The sequence below is a fragment of the Falco punctatus genome (assembly GCF_963210335.1).
Source record: "Falco punctatus genome assembly, contig: scaffold_39, whole genome shotgun sequence".
Lineage (NCBI taxonomy): Eukaryota > Metazoa > Chordata > Aves > Falconiformes > Falconidae > Falco > Falco punctatus.
In genome coordinates this window covers 469,447-486,519 of record NW_027660073.1, presented here as the reverse complement: position 1 = coordinate 486,519, position 17,073 = coordinate 469,447, and the positions used below count along the sequence as shown (strand labels likewise).

The 17,073-nt window shown below is 51.7% G+C and overlaps 1 protein-coding gene across 1 annotated transcript in view; it reads right to left on the bottom strand.

Moving 5' to 3' along the window:
• Positions 1-17,073, bottom strand: part of LOC308058107 (uncharacterized protein) — a gene marked incomplete at its 5' end in the record, with an annotated part of 63,730 nt that overhangs the window by 6,748 nt on the left and 39,909 nt on the right. Inside the window, 3 exons of the mRNA XM_080412105.1 lie at positions 1,444-1,617; positions 5,788-5,961; positions 8,916-9,171. Of these exons, the coding sequence (XP_080268231.1) occupies positions 1,444-1,617; positions 5,788-5,961; positions 8,916-9,171 (604 nt within the window). The remainder of the gene's footprint in view (positions 1-1,443; positions 1,618-5,787; positions 5,962-8,915; positions 9,172-17,073) is intronic.

Sequence of the window (17,073 nt, the reverse complement as noted above, 5' to 3'; positions counted from 1 at the left end):
AGTTGTTACATTGCCCCGTTAGCCAGATGAAAGACACCACAAAAGTGGTTCTACCTGCTTGCTGGGCTGAGATGGGGAATCTCTGACTTTTGGAGTCGGCCTGTGACAAAGTGTTCCAAACACACCCCATGCACAACTCCCCCGGGGAAGGTGCCAAAATCAGTTCCGTTGGTAGTTGTTACATTGCCCCGGTAGCCAGCTGAAAGACACCACAAAAGTGGTTCTACCTGCTTTCTGGGCTGAGATGGGGAATCGCTGACTTTTGGACTCGGCTGGTGACAAAATGTTCCAAACAAACCCCATGCACAACTGCACCGGGGAAGGTGCCAGAAAGGAGTTCTGTTGGTAGTTCTTCCACTGCCCCGGTAGCCAGATGAAAGACACCACAAAAGTGGTTCTACCTGCTTTCTGGGCTGAGATGGGAAATCGCAGACTTTTGTTGTCGGCTGGTGACAAAATGATCCAAACACACCCCATGCACAACTCCCCCGGGGAAGGTGCCAGAAAGGAGTTCTGTTGGGAGTTCTTACACTGCCCCGGTAGCCAGATGAAAGACACCACAAAAGTGGTTCTACCTGCTTTCTGGGCTGAGATGGGGAATCGCTGACTTTTGGACTCGGCTGATGACAAAATCTTCCAAACACACCCCATGCACAACTCCCCCGGGGAAGATGCCAGACAGAAGTTCTGTTGGTAGTTCTTACACTGCCGCGGTAGCCAGCTGAAAGACACCACAAAAGTGTTTCTACCTGCTTGCTGGGCTGAGATGGGGAATCGCTGACTTTTGGACTCGGCCTGTAACAAAATGATCCAAACACACCCCATGCACAACTCCCCCGGGGAAGGTGCCAGAAAGGAGTTCTGTTGGTAGTTATTCCACTGCCCCGGTAGCCAGCTGAAAGACACCACAAAAGTGGTTCTACCTGCTTTCTGGGCTGAGATGGGAAATCGCAGACTTTTGGAGTCGGCCTGTGACAAAATGATCCAAACACACCCCATGCACAACTCCACCGGGGAAGGTGCCAAAATCAGTTCCGTTGGTAGTTGTTACACTGCCCCGGTAGCCAGCTGAAAGACACCACAAAAGTTGTTCTACCTGCTTGCTGGGCTGAGATGGGGAATCGCTGACTTTTGGACTCGGCTGATGACAAAATCTTCCAAACACACCCCATGCACAACTGCACCGGGGAAGGTGCCAGAAAGGAGTTCTGTTGGTAGTTCTTCCACTGCCCCGGTAGCCAGCTGAAAGACACCACAAAAGTGGTTCTACCTGCTTTCTGGGCTGAGATGGGGAATCGCTGACTTTTGGACTCGGCTGGTGACAAAATGTTCCAAACACACCCCATGCACAACTCCCCCGGGGAAGATGCCAGAAAGGAGTTCTGTTGGTAGTTCTTACACTGCCCCGGTAGCCAGATGAAAGACACCACAAAATGGTGCTACCTGCTTTCTGGGCTGAGATGGGGAATCGCTGACTTTTGGACTCGGCTGGTGACAAAATGTTCCAAACACACCCCATGCACAACTCCACCGGGGAAGGTGCCAGAAAGTGGTTCTGTTGGTAGTTCTTACACTGCCCCGGTAGGCAGCTGAAAGACACCACAAAAGTTGTTCTACCTGCTTTCTGGGCTGAGATGGGCAATCGCTGACTTTTGGACTCGGCTGGTGACAAAATCTTCCAAACACACCCCACGCACAACTCCCCCGGGGAAGATGCCAGAAAGGAGTTCTGTTGGTAGTTCTTCCACTGCCGCGGTAGCCAGCTGAAAGACACCACAAAAGTGGTTCTACCTGCTTGCTGGGCTGAGATGGGGAATCGCTGACTTTTGGACTCGGAGTGTAACAAAATGATCCAAACACACCCCATGCACAACTCCCCCGGGGAAGGTGCCAGAAAGGAGTTCTGTTGGTAGTTCTTCCACTGCCCCGGTAGCCAGATGAAAGACACCACAAAAGTAGTTCTACCTGCTTTCTGGGCTGAGATGGGAAATCGCAGACTTTTGGAGTCGGCCTGTGACAAAATGATCCAAACACACGCCATGCACAACTGCACCGGGGAAGGTGCCAGAAAGTAGTTCTGTTGGTAGTTCTTCCACTGCCCCGGTAGCCAGCTGAAAGACACCACAAAAGTTGTTCTACCTGTTTTCTGGGCTGAGATGGGGAATCGCTGACTTTTGGACTCGGCTGATGACAAAATCTTCCAAACACACCCCATGCACAACTCCCCCGGGGAAGATGCCAGAAAGGAGTTCTGTTGGTAGTTCTTACACTGCCGCGGTAGCCAGCTGAAAGACACCACAAAAGTGGTTCTACCTGCTTGCTGAGCTGAGATGGGCAATGGCTGACTTTTGGACTCGGCTGGTGACAAAATGTTCCAAACACACCCCATGCACAACTCCCCCGGGGAAGATGCCAGAAAGGAGTTCTGTTGGTAGTTCTTCCACTGCCCCGGTAGCCAGCTGAAAGACACCACAAAAGTGGTTCTACCTGCTTTCTGGGCTGAGATGGGGAATCGCTGACTTTTGGAGTCGGCTGGTGACAAAGTGTTCCAAACACACCCCATGCACAACTCCACCGGGGAAGGTGCCAAAATCAGTTCCGTTGGTAGTTGTTACATTGCCCCGGTAGGCAGATGAAAGACACCACAAAAATGGTTCTACCTGCTTTCTGGGCTGAGATGGGAAATCGCAGACTTTTGGAGTCGGCCTGTGACAAAATGATCCAAACACACGCCATGCACAACTGCACCGGGGAAGGTGCCAGAAAGGAGTTCTGTTGGTAGTTCTTACACTGCCCCGGTAGCCAGATGAAAGACACCAAAAAAGGGGTTCTACCTACTTTCTGGGCTAAGATGGGGAATCGCTGACTTTTGGAGTCGGCTGGTGACAAAATGTTCCAAACACACCCCATGCACAACTCCCCCGGGGAAGGTGCCAGAAAGGAGTTCTGTTGGTAGTTCTTCCACTGCCCCGGTAGCCAGATGAAAGACACCACAAAAGTGGTTCTACCTGCTTTCTGGGCTGAGATGGGGAATCGCTGACTTTTGGACTCGGCTGGTGACAAAGTCTTCCAAACACACCCCATGCACAACTCCACCGGGGAAGGTGCCAAAATCAGTTCCGTTGGTAGTTGTTACATTGCCCCGGTAGCCAGCTGAAAGACACCACAAAAGTGGTTCTACCTGCTTTCTGGGCTGAGATGGGGAATCGCTGACTTTTGGACTCGGCTGGTGACAAAATGTTCCAAACACACCCCATGCACAACTCCCCCGGGGAATATGCCAGAAAGGAGTTCTGTTGGTAGTTCTTACACTGCCCCGGTAGCCAGCTGAAAGACACCACAAAAGTGGTTCTACCTGCTTGCTGAGCTGAGATGGGCAATGGCTGACTTTTGGACTCGGCTGGTGACAAAATGTTCCAAACACACCCCATGCACAACTCCCCCGGGGAAGATGCCAGAAAGGAGTTCTGTTGGTAGTTCTTCCACTGCCCCGGTAGCCAGCTGAAAGACACCACAAAAGTGGTTCTACCTGTTTTCTGGGCTGAGATGGGGAATCGCTGACTTTTGGACTCGGCTGGTGACAAAATGTTCCAAACACACCCCATGCACAACTCCACCGGGGAAGGTGCCAAAATCAGTTCCGTTGGTAGTTGTTACATTGCCCCGGTAGGCAGATGAAAGACACCACAAAAGTGGTTCTACCTGCTTTCTGGGCTGAGATGGGAAATCGCAGACTTTTGGAGTCGGCCTGTAACAAAATGATCCAAAGACACCCCATGCACAACTCCCCCGGGGAAGGTGCCAGAAAGGAGTTCTGTTGGTAGTTCTTCCACTGCCCCGGTAGCCAGATGAAAGACACCACAAAAGTGGTTCTACCTGCTTTCTGGGCTGAGATGGAAAATCGCAGACTTTTGGAGTCGGCCTGTGACAAAATGATCCAAACACACGCCATGCACAACTGCACCGGGGAAGGTGCCAGAAAGGAGTTCTTTTGGTAGTTCTTCCACTGCCCCGGTAGCCAGCTGAAAGACACCACAAAAGTTGTTCTACCTGCTTTCTGGGCTGAGATGGGGAATCGCTGACTTTTGGACTCGGCTGATGACAAAATCTTCCAAACACACCCCATGCACAACTCCCCCGGGGAAGATGCCAGAAAGGAGTTCTGTTGGTAGTTCTTACACTGCCCCGGTAGCCAGATGAAAGACACCAAAAAAGGGGTTCTACCTACTTTCTGGGCTAAGATGGGGAATCGCTGACTTTTGGAGTCGGCTGGTGACAAAATGTTCCAAACACACCCCATGCACAACTCCCCCGGGGAAGGTGCCAGAAAGGAGTTCTGTTGGTAGTTCTTCCACTGCCCCGGTAGCCAGATGAAAGACACCACAAAAGTGGTTCTACCTGCTTTCTGGGCTGAGATGGGGAATCGCTGACTTTTGGACTCGGCTGGTGACAAAGTGTTCCAAACACACCCCATGCACAACTCCACCGGGGAAGGTGCCAAAATCAGTTCCGTTGGTAGTTGTTACATTGCCCCGGTAGCCAGCTGAAAGACACCACAAAAGTGGTTCTACCTGCTTTCTGGGCTGAGATGGGGAATCGCTGACTTTTGGACTCGGCTGGTGACAAAATGTTCCAAACACACCCCATGCACAACTCCCCCGGGGAAGATGCCAGAAAGGAGTTCTGTTGGTAGTTCTTACACTGCCCCGGTAGCCAGATGAAAGACACCACAAAAGGGGTTCTACCTGCTTTCTGGGCTGAGATGGGGAATCGCAGACTTTTGGAGTCGGCCTGTGACAAAATGATCCAAACACACCCCATGCACAACTCCCCCGGGGAAGGTGCCAGAAAGGAGTTCTGTTGGGAGTTCTTACACTGCCCCGGTAGCCAGATGAAAGACACCACAAAAGTGGTTCTACCTGCTTTCTGGGCTGAGATGGGGAATCGCTGACTTTTGGACTCGGCTGATGACAAAATCTTCCAAACACACCCCATGCACAACTCCCCCGGGGAAGATGCCAGACAGAAGTTCTGTTGGTAGTTCTTACACTGCCGCGGTAGCCAGCTGAAAGACACCACAAAAGTGTTTCTACCTGCTTGCTGGGCTGAGATGGGGAATCGCTGACTTTTGGACTCGGCCTGTAACAAAATGATCCAAACACACCCCATGCACAACTCCCCCGGGGAAGGTGCCAGAAAGGAGTTCTGTTGGTAGTTATTCCACTGCCCCGGTAGCCAGCTGAAAGACACCACAAAAGTGGTTCTACCTGCTTTCTGGGCTGAGATGGGAAATCGCAGACTTTTGGAGTCGGCCTGTGACAAAATGATCCAAACACACCCCATGCACAACTCCACCGGGGAAGGTGCCAAAATCAGTTCCGTTGGTAGTTGTTACACTGCCCCGGTAGCCAGCTGAAAGACACCACAAAAGTTGTTCTACCTGCTTGCTGGGCTGAGATGGGGAATCGCTGACTTTTGGACTCGGCTGGTGACAAAGTGTTCCAAACACACCCCATGCACAACTGCACCGGGGAAGGTGCCAGAAAGGAGTTCTGTTGGTAGTTCTTCCACTGCCCCGGTAGCCAGCTGAAAGACACCACAAAAGTGGTTCTACCTGCTTTCTGGGCTGAGATGGGGAATCGCTGACTTTTGCAGTCGGCTGGTGACAAAATGTTCCAAACACACCCCATGCACAACTCCCCCGGGGAAGATGCCAGAAAGGAGTTCTGTTGGTAGTTCTTACACTGCCCCGGTAGCCAGATGAAAGACACCACAAAATGGTGCTACCTGCTTTCTGGGCTGAGATGGGGAATCGCTGACTTTTGGACTCGGCTGGTGACAAAATGTTCCAAACACACCCCATGCACAACTCCACCGGGGAAGGTGCCAGAAAGTGGTTCTGTTGGTAGTTCTTACACTGCCCCGGTAGGCAGCTGAAAGACACCACAAAAGTTGTTCTACCTGCTTTCTGGGCTGAGATGGGCAATCGCTGACTTTTGGACTCGGCTGGTGACAAAATCTTCCAAACACACCCCACGCACAACTCCCCCGGGGAAGATGCCAGAAAGGAGTTCTGTTGGTAGTTCTTCCACTGCCGCGGTAGCCAGCTGAAAGACACCACAAAAGTGGTTCTACCTGCTTGCTGGGCTGAGATGGGGAATCGCTGACTTTTGGACTCGGAGTGTAACAAAATGATCCAAACACACCCCATGCACAACTCCCCCGGGGAAGGTGCCAGAAAGGAGTTCTGTTGGTAGTTCTTACACTGCCCCGGTAGCCAGATGAAAGACACCACAAAAGTAGTTCTACCTGCTTTCTGGGCTGAGATGGGAAATCGCAGACTTTTGGAGTCGGCCTGTGAAAAAATGATCCAAACACACGCCATGCACAACTGCACCGGGGAAGGTGCCAGAAAGTAGTTCTGTTGGTAGTTCTTCCACTGCCCCGGTAGCCAGCTGAAAGACACCACAAAAGTTGTTCTACCTGTTTTCTGGGCTGAGATGGGGAATCGCTGACTTTTGGACTCGGCTGATGACAAAATCTTCCAAACACACCCCATGCACAACTCCCCCGGGGAAGATGCCAGAAAGGAGTTCTGTTGGTAGTTCTTACACTGCCGCGGTAGCCAGCTGAAAGACACCATAAAAGTGGTTCTACCTGCTTGCTGAGCTGAGATGGGCAATGGCTGACTTTTGGACTCGGCTGGTGACAAAATGTTCCAAACACACCCCATGCACAACTCCCCCGGGGAAGATGCCAGAAAGGAGTTCTGTTGGTAGTTCTTACACTGCCCCGGTAGCCAGCTGAAAGACACCACAAAAGTGGTTCTACCTGTTTTCTGGGCTGAGATGGGGAATCGCTGACTTTTGGACTCGGCTGGTGACAAAGTGTTCCAAACACACCCCATGCACAACTCCACCGGGGAAGGTGCCAAAATCAGTTCCGTTGGTAGTTGTTACATTGCCCCGGTAGGCAGATGAAAGACACCACAAAAGTGGTTCTACCTGCTTTCTGGGCTGAGATGGGAAATCGCAGACTTTTGGAGTCGGCCTGTAACAAAATGATCCAAAGACACCCCATGCACAACTCCCCCGGGGAAGGTGCCAGAAAGGAGTTCTGTTGGTAGTTCTTCCACTGCCCCGGTAGCCAGATGAAAGACACCACAAAAGTGGTTCTACCTGCTTGCTGGGCTGAGATGGGGAATCGCTGACTTTTGTTGTCGGCTGGTGACAAAATGTTCCAAACACACCCCATGCACAACTCCCCCGGGGAAGGTGCCAGAAAGGAGTTCTGTTGGTAGTTCTTCCACTGCCCCGGTAGCCAGATGAAAGACACCACAAAAGTGGTTCTACCTGCTTGCTGGGCTGAGATGGGCAATGGCTGACTTTTGGAGTCGGCTGATGACAAAATGTGCCAAACACACCCCATGCACAACTCCCCCGGGGAAGATGCCAGAAAGGAGTTCTGTTGGTAGTTGTTACATTGCCCCGTTAGCCAGATGAAAGACACCACAAAAGTGGTTCTACCTGCTTGCTGGGCTGAGATGGGGAATCTCTGACTTTTGGAGTCGGCCTGTGACAAAGTGTTCCAAACACACCCCATGCACAACTCCCCCGGGGAAGGTGCCAAAATCAGTTCCGTTGGTAGTTGTTACATTGCCCCGGTAGCCAGCTGAAAGACACCACAAAAGTGGTTCTACCTGCTTTCTGGGCTGAGATGGGGAATCGCTGACTTTTGGACTCGGCTGGTGACAAAATGTTCCAAACAAACCCCATGCACAACTGCACCGGGGAAGGTGCCAGAAAGGAGTTCTGTTGGTAGTTCTTCCACTGCCCCGGTAGCCAGATGAAAGACACCACAAAAGTGGTTCTACCTGCTTTCTGGGCTGAGATGGGAAATCGCAGACTTTTGTTGTCGGCTGGTGACAAAATGATCCAAACACACCCCATGCACAACTCCCCCGGGGAAGGTGCCAGAAAGGAGTTCTGTTGGGAGTTCTTACACTGCCCCGGTAGCCAGATGAAAGACACCACAAAAGTGGTTCTACCTGCTTTCTGGGCTGAGATGGGGAATCGCTGACTTTTGGACTCGGCTGATGACAAAATCTTCCAAACACACCCCATGCACAACTCCCCCGGGGAAGATGCCAGACAGAAGTTCTGTTGGTAGTTCTTACACTGCCGCGGTAGCCAGCTGAAAGACACCACAAAAGTGTTTCTACCTGCTTGCTGGGCTGAGATGGGGAATCGCTGACTTTTGGACTCGGCCTGTAACAAAATGATCCAAACACACCCCATGCACAACTCCCCCGGGGAAGGTGCCAGAAAGGAGTTCTGTTGGTAGTTATTCCACTGCCCCGGTAGCCAGCTGAAAGACACCACAAAAGTGGTTCTACCTGCTTTCTGGGCTGAGATGGGAAATCGCAGACTTTTGGAGTCGGCCTGTGACAAAATGATCCAAACACACCCCATGCACAACTCCACCGGGGAAGGTGCCAAAATCAGTTCCGTTGGTAGTTGTTACACTGCCCCGGTAGCCAGCTGAAAGACACCACAAAAGTTGTTCTACCTGCTTGCTGGGCTGAGATGGGGAATCGCTGACTTTTGGACTCGGCTGATGACAAAATCTTCCAAACACACCCCATGCACAACTGCACCGGGGAAGGTGCCAGAAAGGAGTTCTGTTGGTAGTTCTTCCACTGCCCCGGTAGCCAGCTGAAAGACACCACAAAAGTGGTTCTACCTGCTTTCTGGGCTGAGATGGGGAATCGCTGACTTTTGGACTCGGCTGGTGACAAAATGTTCCAAACACACCCCATGCACAACTCCCCCGGGGAAGATGCCAGAAAGGAGTTCTGTTGGTAGTTCTTACACTGCCCCGGTAGCCAGATGAAAGACACCACAAAATGGTGCTACCTGCTTTCTGGGCTGAGATGGGGAATCGCTGACTTTTGGACTCGGCTGGTGACAAAATGTTCCAAACACACCCCATGCACAACTCCACCGGGGAAGGTGCCAGAAAGTGGTTCTGTTGGTAGTTCTTACACTGCCCCGGTAGGCAGCTGAAAGACACCACAAAAGTTGTTCTACCTGCTTTCTGGGCTGAGATGGGCAATCGCTGACTTTTGGACTCGGCTGGTGACAAAATCTTCCAAACACACCCCACGCACAACTCCCCCGGGGAAGATGCCAGAAAGGAGTTCTGTTGGTAGTTCTTCCACTGCCGCGGTAGCCAGCTGAAAGACACCACAAAAGTGGTTCTACCTGCTTGCTGGGCTGAGATGGGGAATCGCTGACTTTTGGACTCGGAGTGTAACAAAATGATCCAAACACACCCCATGCACAACTCCCCCGGGGAAGGTGCCAGAAAGGAGTTCTGTTGGTAGTTCTTCCACTGCCCCGGTAGCCAGATGAAAGACACCACAAAAGTAGTTCTACCTGCTTTCTGGGCTGAGATGGGAAATCGCAGACTTTTGGAGTCGGCCTGTGACAAAATGATCCAAACACACGCCATGCACAACTGCACCGGGGAAGGTGCCAGAAAGTAGTTCTGTTGGTAGTTCTTCCACTGCCCCGGTAGCCAGCTGAAAGACACCACAAAAGTTGTTCTACCTGTTTTCTGGGCTGAGATGGGGAATCGCTGACTTTTGGACTCGGCTGATGACAAAATCTTCCAAACACACCCCATGCACAACTCCCCCGGGGAAGATGCCAGAAAGGAGTTCTGTTGGTAGTTCTTACACTGCCGCGGTAGCCAGCTGAAAGACACCATAAAAGTGGTTCTACCTGCTTGCTGAGCTGAGATGGGCAATGGCTGACTTTTGGACTCGGCTGGTGACAAAATGTTCCAAACACACCCCATGCACAACTCCCCCGGGGAAGATGCCAGAAAGGAGTTCTGTTGGTAGTTCTTACACTGCCCCGGTAGCCAGCTGAAAGACACCACAAAAGTGGTTCTACCTGTTTTCTGGGCTGAGATGGGGAATCGCTGACTTTTGGACTCGGCTGGTGACAAAGTGTTCCAAACACACCCCATGCACAACTCCACCGGGGAAGGTGCCAAAATCAGTTCCGTTGGTAGTTGTTACATTGCCCCGGTAGGCAGATGAAAGACACCACAAAAGTGGTTCTACCTGCTTTCTGGGCTGAGATGGGAAATCGCTGACTTTTGGAGTCGGCTGGTGAAAAATGTTCCAAACACACCCCATGCACAACTCCACCGGGGAAGGTGCCAGAAAGGAGTTCTGTTGGTAGTTCTTCCACTGCCCCGGTAGCCAGATGAAAGACACCACAAAAGTGGTTCTACCTGCTTGCTGGGCTGAGATGGGGAATCGCTGACTTTTGTTGTCGGCTGGTGACAAAATGTTCCAAACACACCCCATGCACAACTCCCCCGGGGAAGGTGCCAGAAAGGAGTTCTGTTGGTAGTTCTTCCACTGCCCCGGTAGCCAGATGAAAGACACCACAAAAGTGGTTCTACCTGCTTGCTGGGCTGAGATGGGCAATGGCTGACTTTTGGAGTCGGCTGATGACAAAATGTGCCAAACACACCCCATGCACAACTCCCCCGGGGAAGATGCCAGAAAGGAGTTCTGTTGGTAGTTGTTACATTGCCCCGTTAGCCAGATGAAAGACACCACAAAAGTGGTTCTACCTGCTTGCTGGGCTGAGATGGGGAATCTCTGACTTTTGGAGTCGGCCTGTGACAAAGTGTTCCAAACACACCCCATGCACAACTCCCCCGGGGAAGGTGCCAAAATCAGTTCCGTTGGTAGTTGTTACATTGCCCCGGTAGCCAGCTGAAAGACACCACAAAAGTGGTTCTACCTGCTTTCTGGGCTGAGATGGGGAATCGCTGACTTTTGGACTCGGCTGGTGACAAAATGTTCCAAACAAACCCCATGCACAACTGCACCGGGGAAGGTGCCAGAAAGGAGTTCTGTTGGTAGTTCTTCCACTGCCCCGGTAGCCAGATGAAAGACACCACAAAAGTGGTTCTACCTGCTTTCTGGGCTGAGATGGGAAATCGCAGACTTTTGTTGTCGGCTGGTGACAAAATGATCCAAACACACCCCATGCACAACTCCCCCGGGGAAGGTGCCAGAAAGGAGTTCTGTTGGTAGTTCTTCCACTGCCCCGGTAGCCAGCTGAAAGACACCACAAAAGTGGTTCTACCTGCTTTCTGGGCTGAGATGGGAAATCGCAGACTTTTGGAGTCGGCCTGTGACAAAATGATCCAAACACACCCCATGCACAACTCCACCGGGGAAGGTGCCAGAAAGGAGTTCTGTTGGTAGTTCTTCCACTGCCCCGGTAGCCAGCTGAAAGACACCACAAAAGTTGTTCTACCTGCTTGCTGGGCTGAGATGGGGAATCGCTGACTTTTGGACTCGGCTGGTGACAAAGTGTTCCAAACACACCCCATGCACAACTGCACCGGGGAAGGTGCCAGAAAGGAGTTCTGTTGGTAGTTCTTACACTGCCCCGGTAGCCAGATGAAAGACACCACAAAAGTGGTTCTACCTGCTTTCTGGGCTGAGATGGGGAATCGCTGACTTTTGGACTCGGCTGGTGACAAAATCTTCCAAACACACCCCACGCACAACTCCCCCGGGGAAGATGCCAGAAAGGAGTTCTGTTGGTAGTTCTTCCACTGCCGCGGTAGCCAGCTGAAAGACACCACAAAAGTGGTTCTACCTGCTTGCTGGGCTGAGATGGGCAATGGCTGACTTTTGGAGTCGGCTGGTGACAAAATGTTCCAAACACACCCCATGCACAACTCCACCGGGGAAGGTGCCAAAATCAGTTCCGTTGGTAGTTGTTACATTGCCCCGGTAGGCAGATGAAAGACACCACAAAAGTGTTTCTACCTGCTTGCTGGGCTGAGATGGGGAATCGCTGACTTTTGGACTCAGCTGATGACAAAATCTTCCAAACACACCCCATGCACAACTCCCCTGAGGAAGGTGCCAGAAATGAGTTCTGTTGGTAGTTCTTACACTGCCCCGGTAGCCAGCTGAAAGACACCACAAAAGTGGTTCTACCTGCTTGCTGGGCTGAGATGGGGAATCGCTGACTTTTGGACTCGGAGTGTAACAAAATGATCCAAACACACCCCATGCACAACTCCCCCGGGGAAGGTGCCAGAAAGGAGTTCTGTTGGTAGTTGTTCCACTGCCCCGGTAGCCAGCTGAAAGACACCACAAAAGTTGTTCTACCTGTTTTCTGGGCTGAGATGGGGAATCGCTGACTTTTGGACTCGGCTGATGACAAAATCTTCCAAACACACCCCATGCACAACTCCCCCGGGGAAGATGCCAGAAAGGAGTTCTGTTGGTAGTTCTTACACTGCCGCGGTAGCCAGCTGAAAGACACCACAAAAGTGGTTCTACCTGCTTGCTGAGCTGAGATGTGCAATGGCTGACTTTTGGACTCGGCTGGTGACAAAATGTTCCAAACACACCCCATGCACAACTCCCCCGGGGAAGATGCCAGAAAGGAGTTCTGTTGGTAGTTCTTCCACTGCCCCGGTAGCCAGCTGAAAGACACCACAAAAGTGGTTCTACCTGTTTTCTGGGCTGAGATGGGGAATCGCTGACTTTTGGACTCGGCTGGTGACAAAGTGTTCCAAACACACCCCATGCACAACTCCACCGGGGAAGGTGCCAAAATCAGTTCCGTTGGTAGTTGTTACATTGCCCCGGTAGGCAGATGAAAGACACCACAAAAGTGGTTCTACCTGCTTTCTGGGCTGAGATGGGAAATCGCAGACTTTTGGAGTCGGCCTGTAACAAAATGATCCAAAGACACCCCATGCACAACTCCACCGGGGAAGGTGCCAGAAAGGAGTTCTGTTGGTAGTTCTTCCACTGCCCCGGTAGCCAGATGAAAGACACCACAAAAGTGGTTCTACCTGCTTTCTGGGCTGAGATGGAAAATCGCAGACTTTTGGAGTCGGCCTGTGACAAAATGATCCAAACACACGCCATGCACAACTGCACCGGGGAAGGTGCCAGAAAGGAGTTCTGTTGGTAGTTCTTCCACTGCCCCGGTAGCCAGATGAAAGACACCACAAAAGTGGTTCTACCTGCTTTCTGGGCTGAGATGGGAAATCGCAGACTTTTGGAGTCGGCCTGTGACAAAATGATCCAAACACACCCCATGCACAACTCCACCGGGGAAGGTGCCAGAAAGGAGTTCTGTTGGTAGTTCTTCCACTGCCCCGGTAGCCAGCTGAAAGACACCACAAAAGTTGTTCTACCTGCTTGCTGGGCTGAGATGGGGAATCGCTGACTTTTGGACTCGGCTGGTGACAAAGTGTTCCAAACACACCCCATGCACAACTGCACCGGGGAAGGTGCCAGAAAGGAGTTCTGTTGGTAGTTCTTCCACTGCCGCGGTAGCCAGCTGAAAGACACCACAAAAGTGGTTCTACCTGCTTGCTGGGCTGAGATGGGCAATGGCTGACTTTTGGAGTCGGCTGGTGACAAAATGTTCCAAACACACCCCATGCACAACTCCACCGGGGAAGGTGCCAAAATCAGTTCCGTTGGTAGTTGTTACATTGCCCCGGTAGCCAGATGAAAGACACCACAAAAGTGTTTCTACCTGCTTGCTGGGCTGAGATGGGGAATCGCTGACTTTTGGACTCAGCTGATGACAAAATCTTCCAAACACACCCCATGCACAACTCCCCTGAGGAAGGTGCCAGAAATGAGTTCTGTTGGTAGTTCTTACACTGCCCCGGTAGCCAGCTGAAAGACACCACAAAAGTGGTTCTACCTGCTTGCTGGGCTGAGATGGGGAATCGCTGACTTTTGGACTCGGAGTGTAACAAAATGATCCAAACACACCCCATGCACAACTCCCCCGGGGAAGGTGCCAGAAAGGAGTTCTGTTGGTAGTTCTTACACTGCCCCGGTAGCCAGATGAAAGACACCACAAAAGTGGTTCTACCTGCTTTCTGGGCTGAGATGGGAAATCGCAGACTTTTGGAGTCGGCCTGTGACAAAATGATCCAAACACACGCCATGCACAACTCCCCCGGGGAAGGTGCCAGAAAGGAGTTCTGTTGGTAGTTGTTCCACTGCCCCGGTAGCCAGCTGAAAGACACCACAAAAGTTGTTCTACCTGTTTTCTGGGCTGAGATGGGGAATCGCTGACTTTTGGACTCGGCTGATGACAAAATCTTCCAAACACACCCCATGCACAACTCCCCCGGGGAAGATGCCAGAAAGGCGTTCTGTTGGTAGTTCTTACACTGCCGCGGTAGCCAGCTGAAAGACACCACAAAAGTGGTTCTACCTGCTTGCTGAGCTGAGATGTGCAATGGCTGACTTTTGGACTCGGCTGGTGACAAAATGTTCCAAACACACCCCATGCACAACTCCCCCGGGGAAGATGCCAGAAAGGAGTTCTGTTGGTAGTTCTTCCACTGCCCCGGTAGCCAGCTGAAAGACACCACAAAAGTGGTTCTACCTGTTTTCTGGGCTGAGATGGGGAATCGCTGACTTTTGGAGTCGGCCTGTGACAAAGTGTTCCAAACACACCCCATGCACAACTCCACCGGGGAAGGTGCCAAAATCAGTTCCGTTGGTAGTTGTTACATTGCCCCGGTAGGCAGATGAAAGACACCACAAAAGTGGTTCTACCTGCTTTCTGGGCTGAGATGGGAAATCGCAGACTTTTGGAGTCGGCCTGTAACAAAATGATCCAAAGACACCCCATGCACAACTCCACCGGGGAAGGTGCCAGAAAGGAGTTCTGTTGGTAGTTCTTACACTGCCCCGGTAGCCAGATGAAAGACACCACAAAAGTGGTTCTACCTGCTTTCTGGGCTGAGATGGAAAATCGCAGACTTTTGGAGTCGGCCTGTGACAAAATGATCCAAACACACGCCATGCACAACTGCACCGGGGAAGGTGCCAGAAAGGAGTTCTGTTGGTAGTTCTTCCACTGCCGCGGTAGCCAGATGAAAGACACCACAAAAGTGGTTCTACCTGCTTTCTGGGCTGAGATGGGAAATCGCAGACTTTTGGAGTCGGCCTGTGACAAAATGATCCAAACACACCCCATGCACAACTCCCCCGGGGAAGGTGCCAGAAAGGAGTTCTGTTGGTAGTTCTTCCACTGCCCCGGTAGCCAGCTGAAAGACACCACAAAAGTTGTTCTACCTGCTTGCTGGGCTGAGATGGGGAATCGCTGACTTTTGGACTCGGCTGGTGACAAAATGTTGCATACACACCCCATGCACAACTCCCCCGGGGAAGGTGCCAGAAAGGAGTTCTGTTGGTAGTTCTTACACTGCCCCGGTAGCCAGATGAAAGACACCACAAAAGTGGTTCTACCTGCTTTCTGGGCTGAGATGGGGAATCGCTGACTTTTGGACTCGGCTGGTGACAAAATCTTCCAAACACACCCCACGCACAACTCCCCCGGGGAAGATGCCAGAAAGGAGTTCTGTTGGTAGTTCTTCCACTGCCGCGGTAGCCAGCTGAAAGACACCACAAAAGTGGTTCTACCTGCTTGCTGGGCTGAGATGGGCAATGGCTGACTTTTGGAGTCGGCTGGTGACAAAATGTTCCAAACACACCCCATGCACAACTCCACCGGGGAAGGTGCCAAAATCAGTTCCGTTGGTAGTTGTTACATTGCCCCGGTAGCCAGATGAAAGACACCACAAAAGTGTTTCTACCTGCTTGCTGGGCTGAGATGGGGAATCGCTGACTTTTGGACTCAGCTGATGACAAAATCTTCCAAACACACCCCATGCACAACTCCCCTGAGGAAGGTGCCAGAAATGAGTTCTGTTGGTAGTTCTTACACTGCCCCGGTAGCCAGCTGAAAGACACCACAAAAGTGGTTCTACCTGCTTGCTGGGCTGAGATGGGGAATCGCTGACTTTTGGACTCGGAGTGTAACAAAATGATCCAAACACACCCCATGCACAACTCCCCCGGGGAAGGTGCCAGAAAGGAGTTCTGTTGGTAGTTCTTACACTGCCCCGGTAGCCAGATGAAAGACACCACAAAAGTGGTTCTACCTGCTTTCTGGGCTGAGATGGGAAATCGCAGACTTTTGGAGTCGGCCTGTGACAAAATGATCCAAACACACGCCATGCACAACTCCCCCGGGGAAGGTGCCAGAAAGTAGTTCTGTTGGTAGTTGTTCCACTGCCCCGGTAGCCAGCTGAAAGACACCACAAAAGTTGTTCTACCTGTTTTCTGGGCTGAGATGGGGAATCGCTGACTTTTGGACTCGGCTGATGACAAAATCTTCCAAACACACCCCATGCACAACTCCCCCGGGGAAGATGCCAGAAAGGAGTTCTGTTGGTAGTTCTTACACTGCCGCGGTAGCCAGCTGAAAGACACCACAAAAGTGGTTCTACCTGCTTGCTGAGCTGAGATGTGCAATGGCTGACTTTTGGACTCGGCTGGTGACAAAATGTTCCAAACACACCCCATGCACAACTCCCCCGGGGAAGATGCCAGAAAGGAGTTCTGTTGGTAGTTCTTCCACTGCCCCGGTAGCCAGCTGAAAGACACCACAAAAGTGGTTCTACCTGTTTTCTGGGCTGAGATGGGGAATCGCTGACTTTTGGACTCGGCTGGTGACAAAGTGTTCCAAACACACCCCATGCACAACTCCACCGGGGAAGGTGCCAAAATCAGTTCCGTTGGTAGTTGTTACATTGCCCCGGTAGGCAGATGAAAGACACCACAAAAGTGGTTCTACCTGCTTTCTGGGCTGAGATGGGAAATCGCAGACTTTTGGAGTCGGCCTGTAACAAAATGATCCAAAGACACCCCATGCACAACTCCACCGGGGAAGGTGCCAGAAAGGAGTTCTTTTGGTAGTTCTTCCACTTCCCCGGTAGCCAGCTGAAAGACACCACAAAAGTTGTTCTCCCTGCTTTCTGGGCTGAGATGGGGAATCGCTGACTTTTGGACTCGGCTGATGACAAAATCTTCCAAACACACCCCATGCACAACTCCCCCGGGGAAGATGCCAGAAAGGAGTTCTGTTGGTAGTTCTTACACTGCCCCGGTAGCCAGATGAAAGACACCAAAAA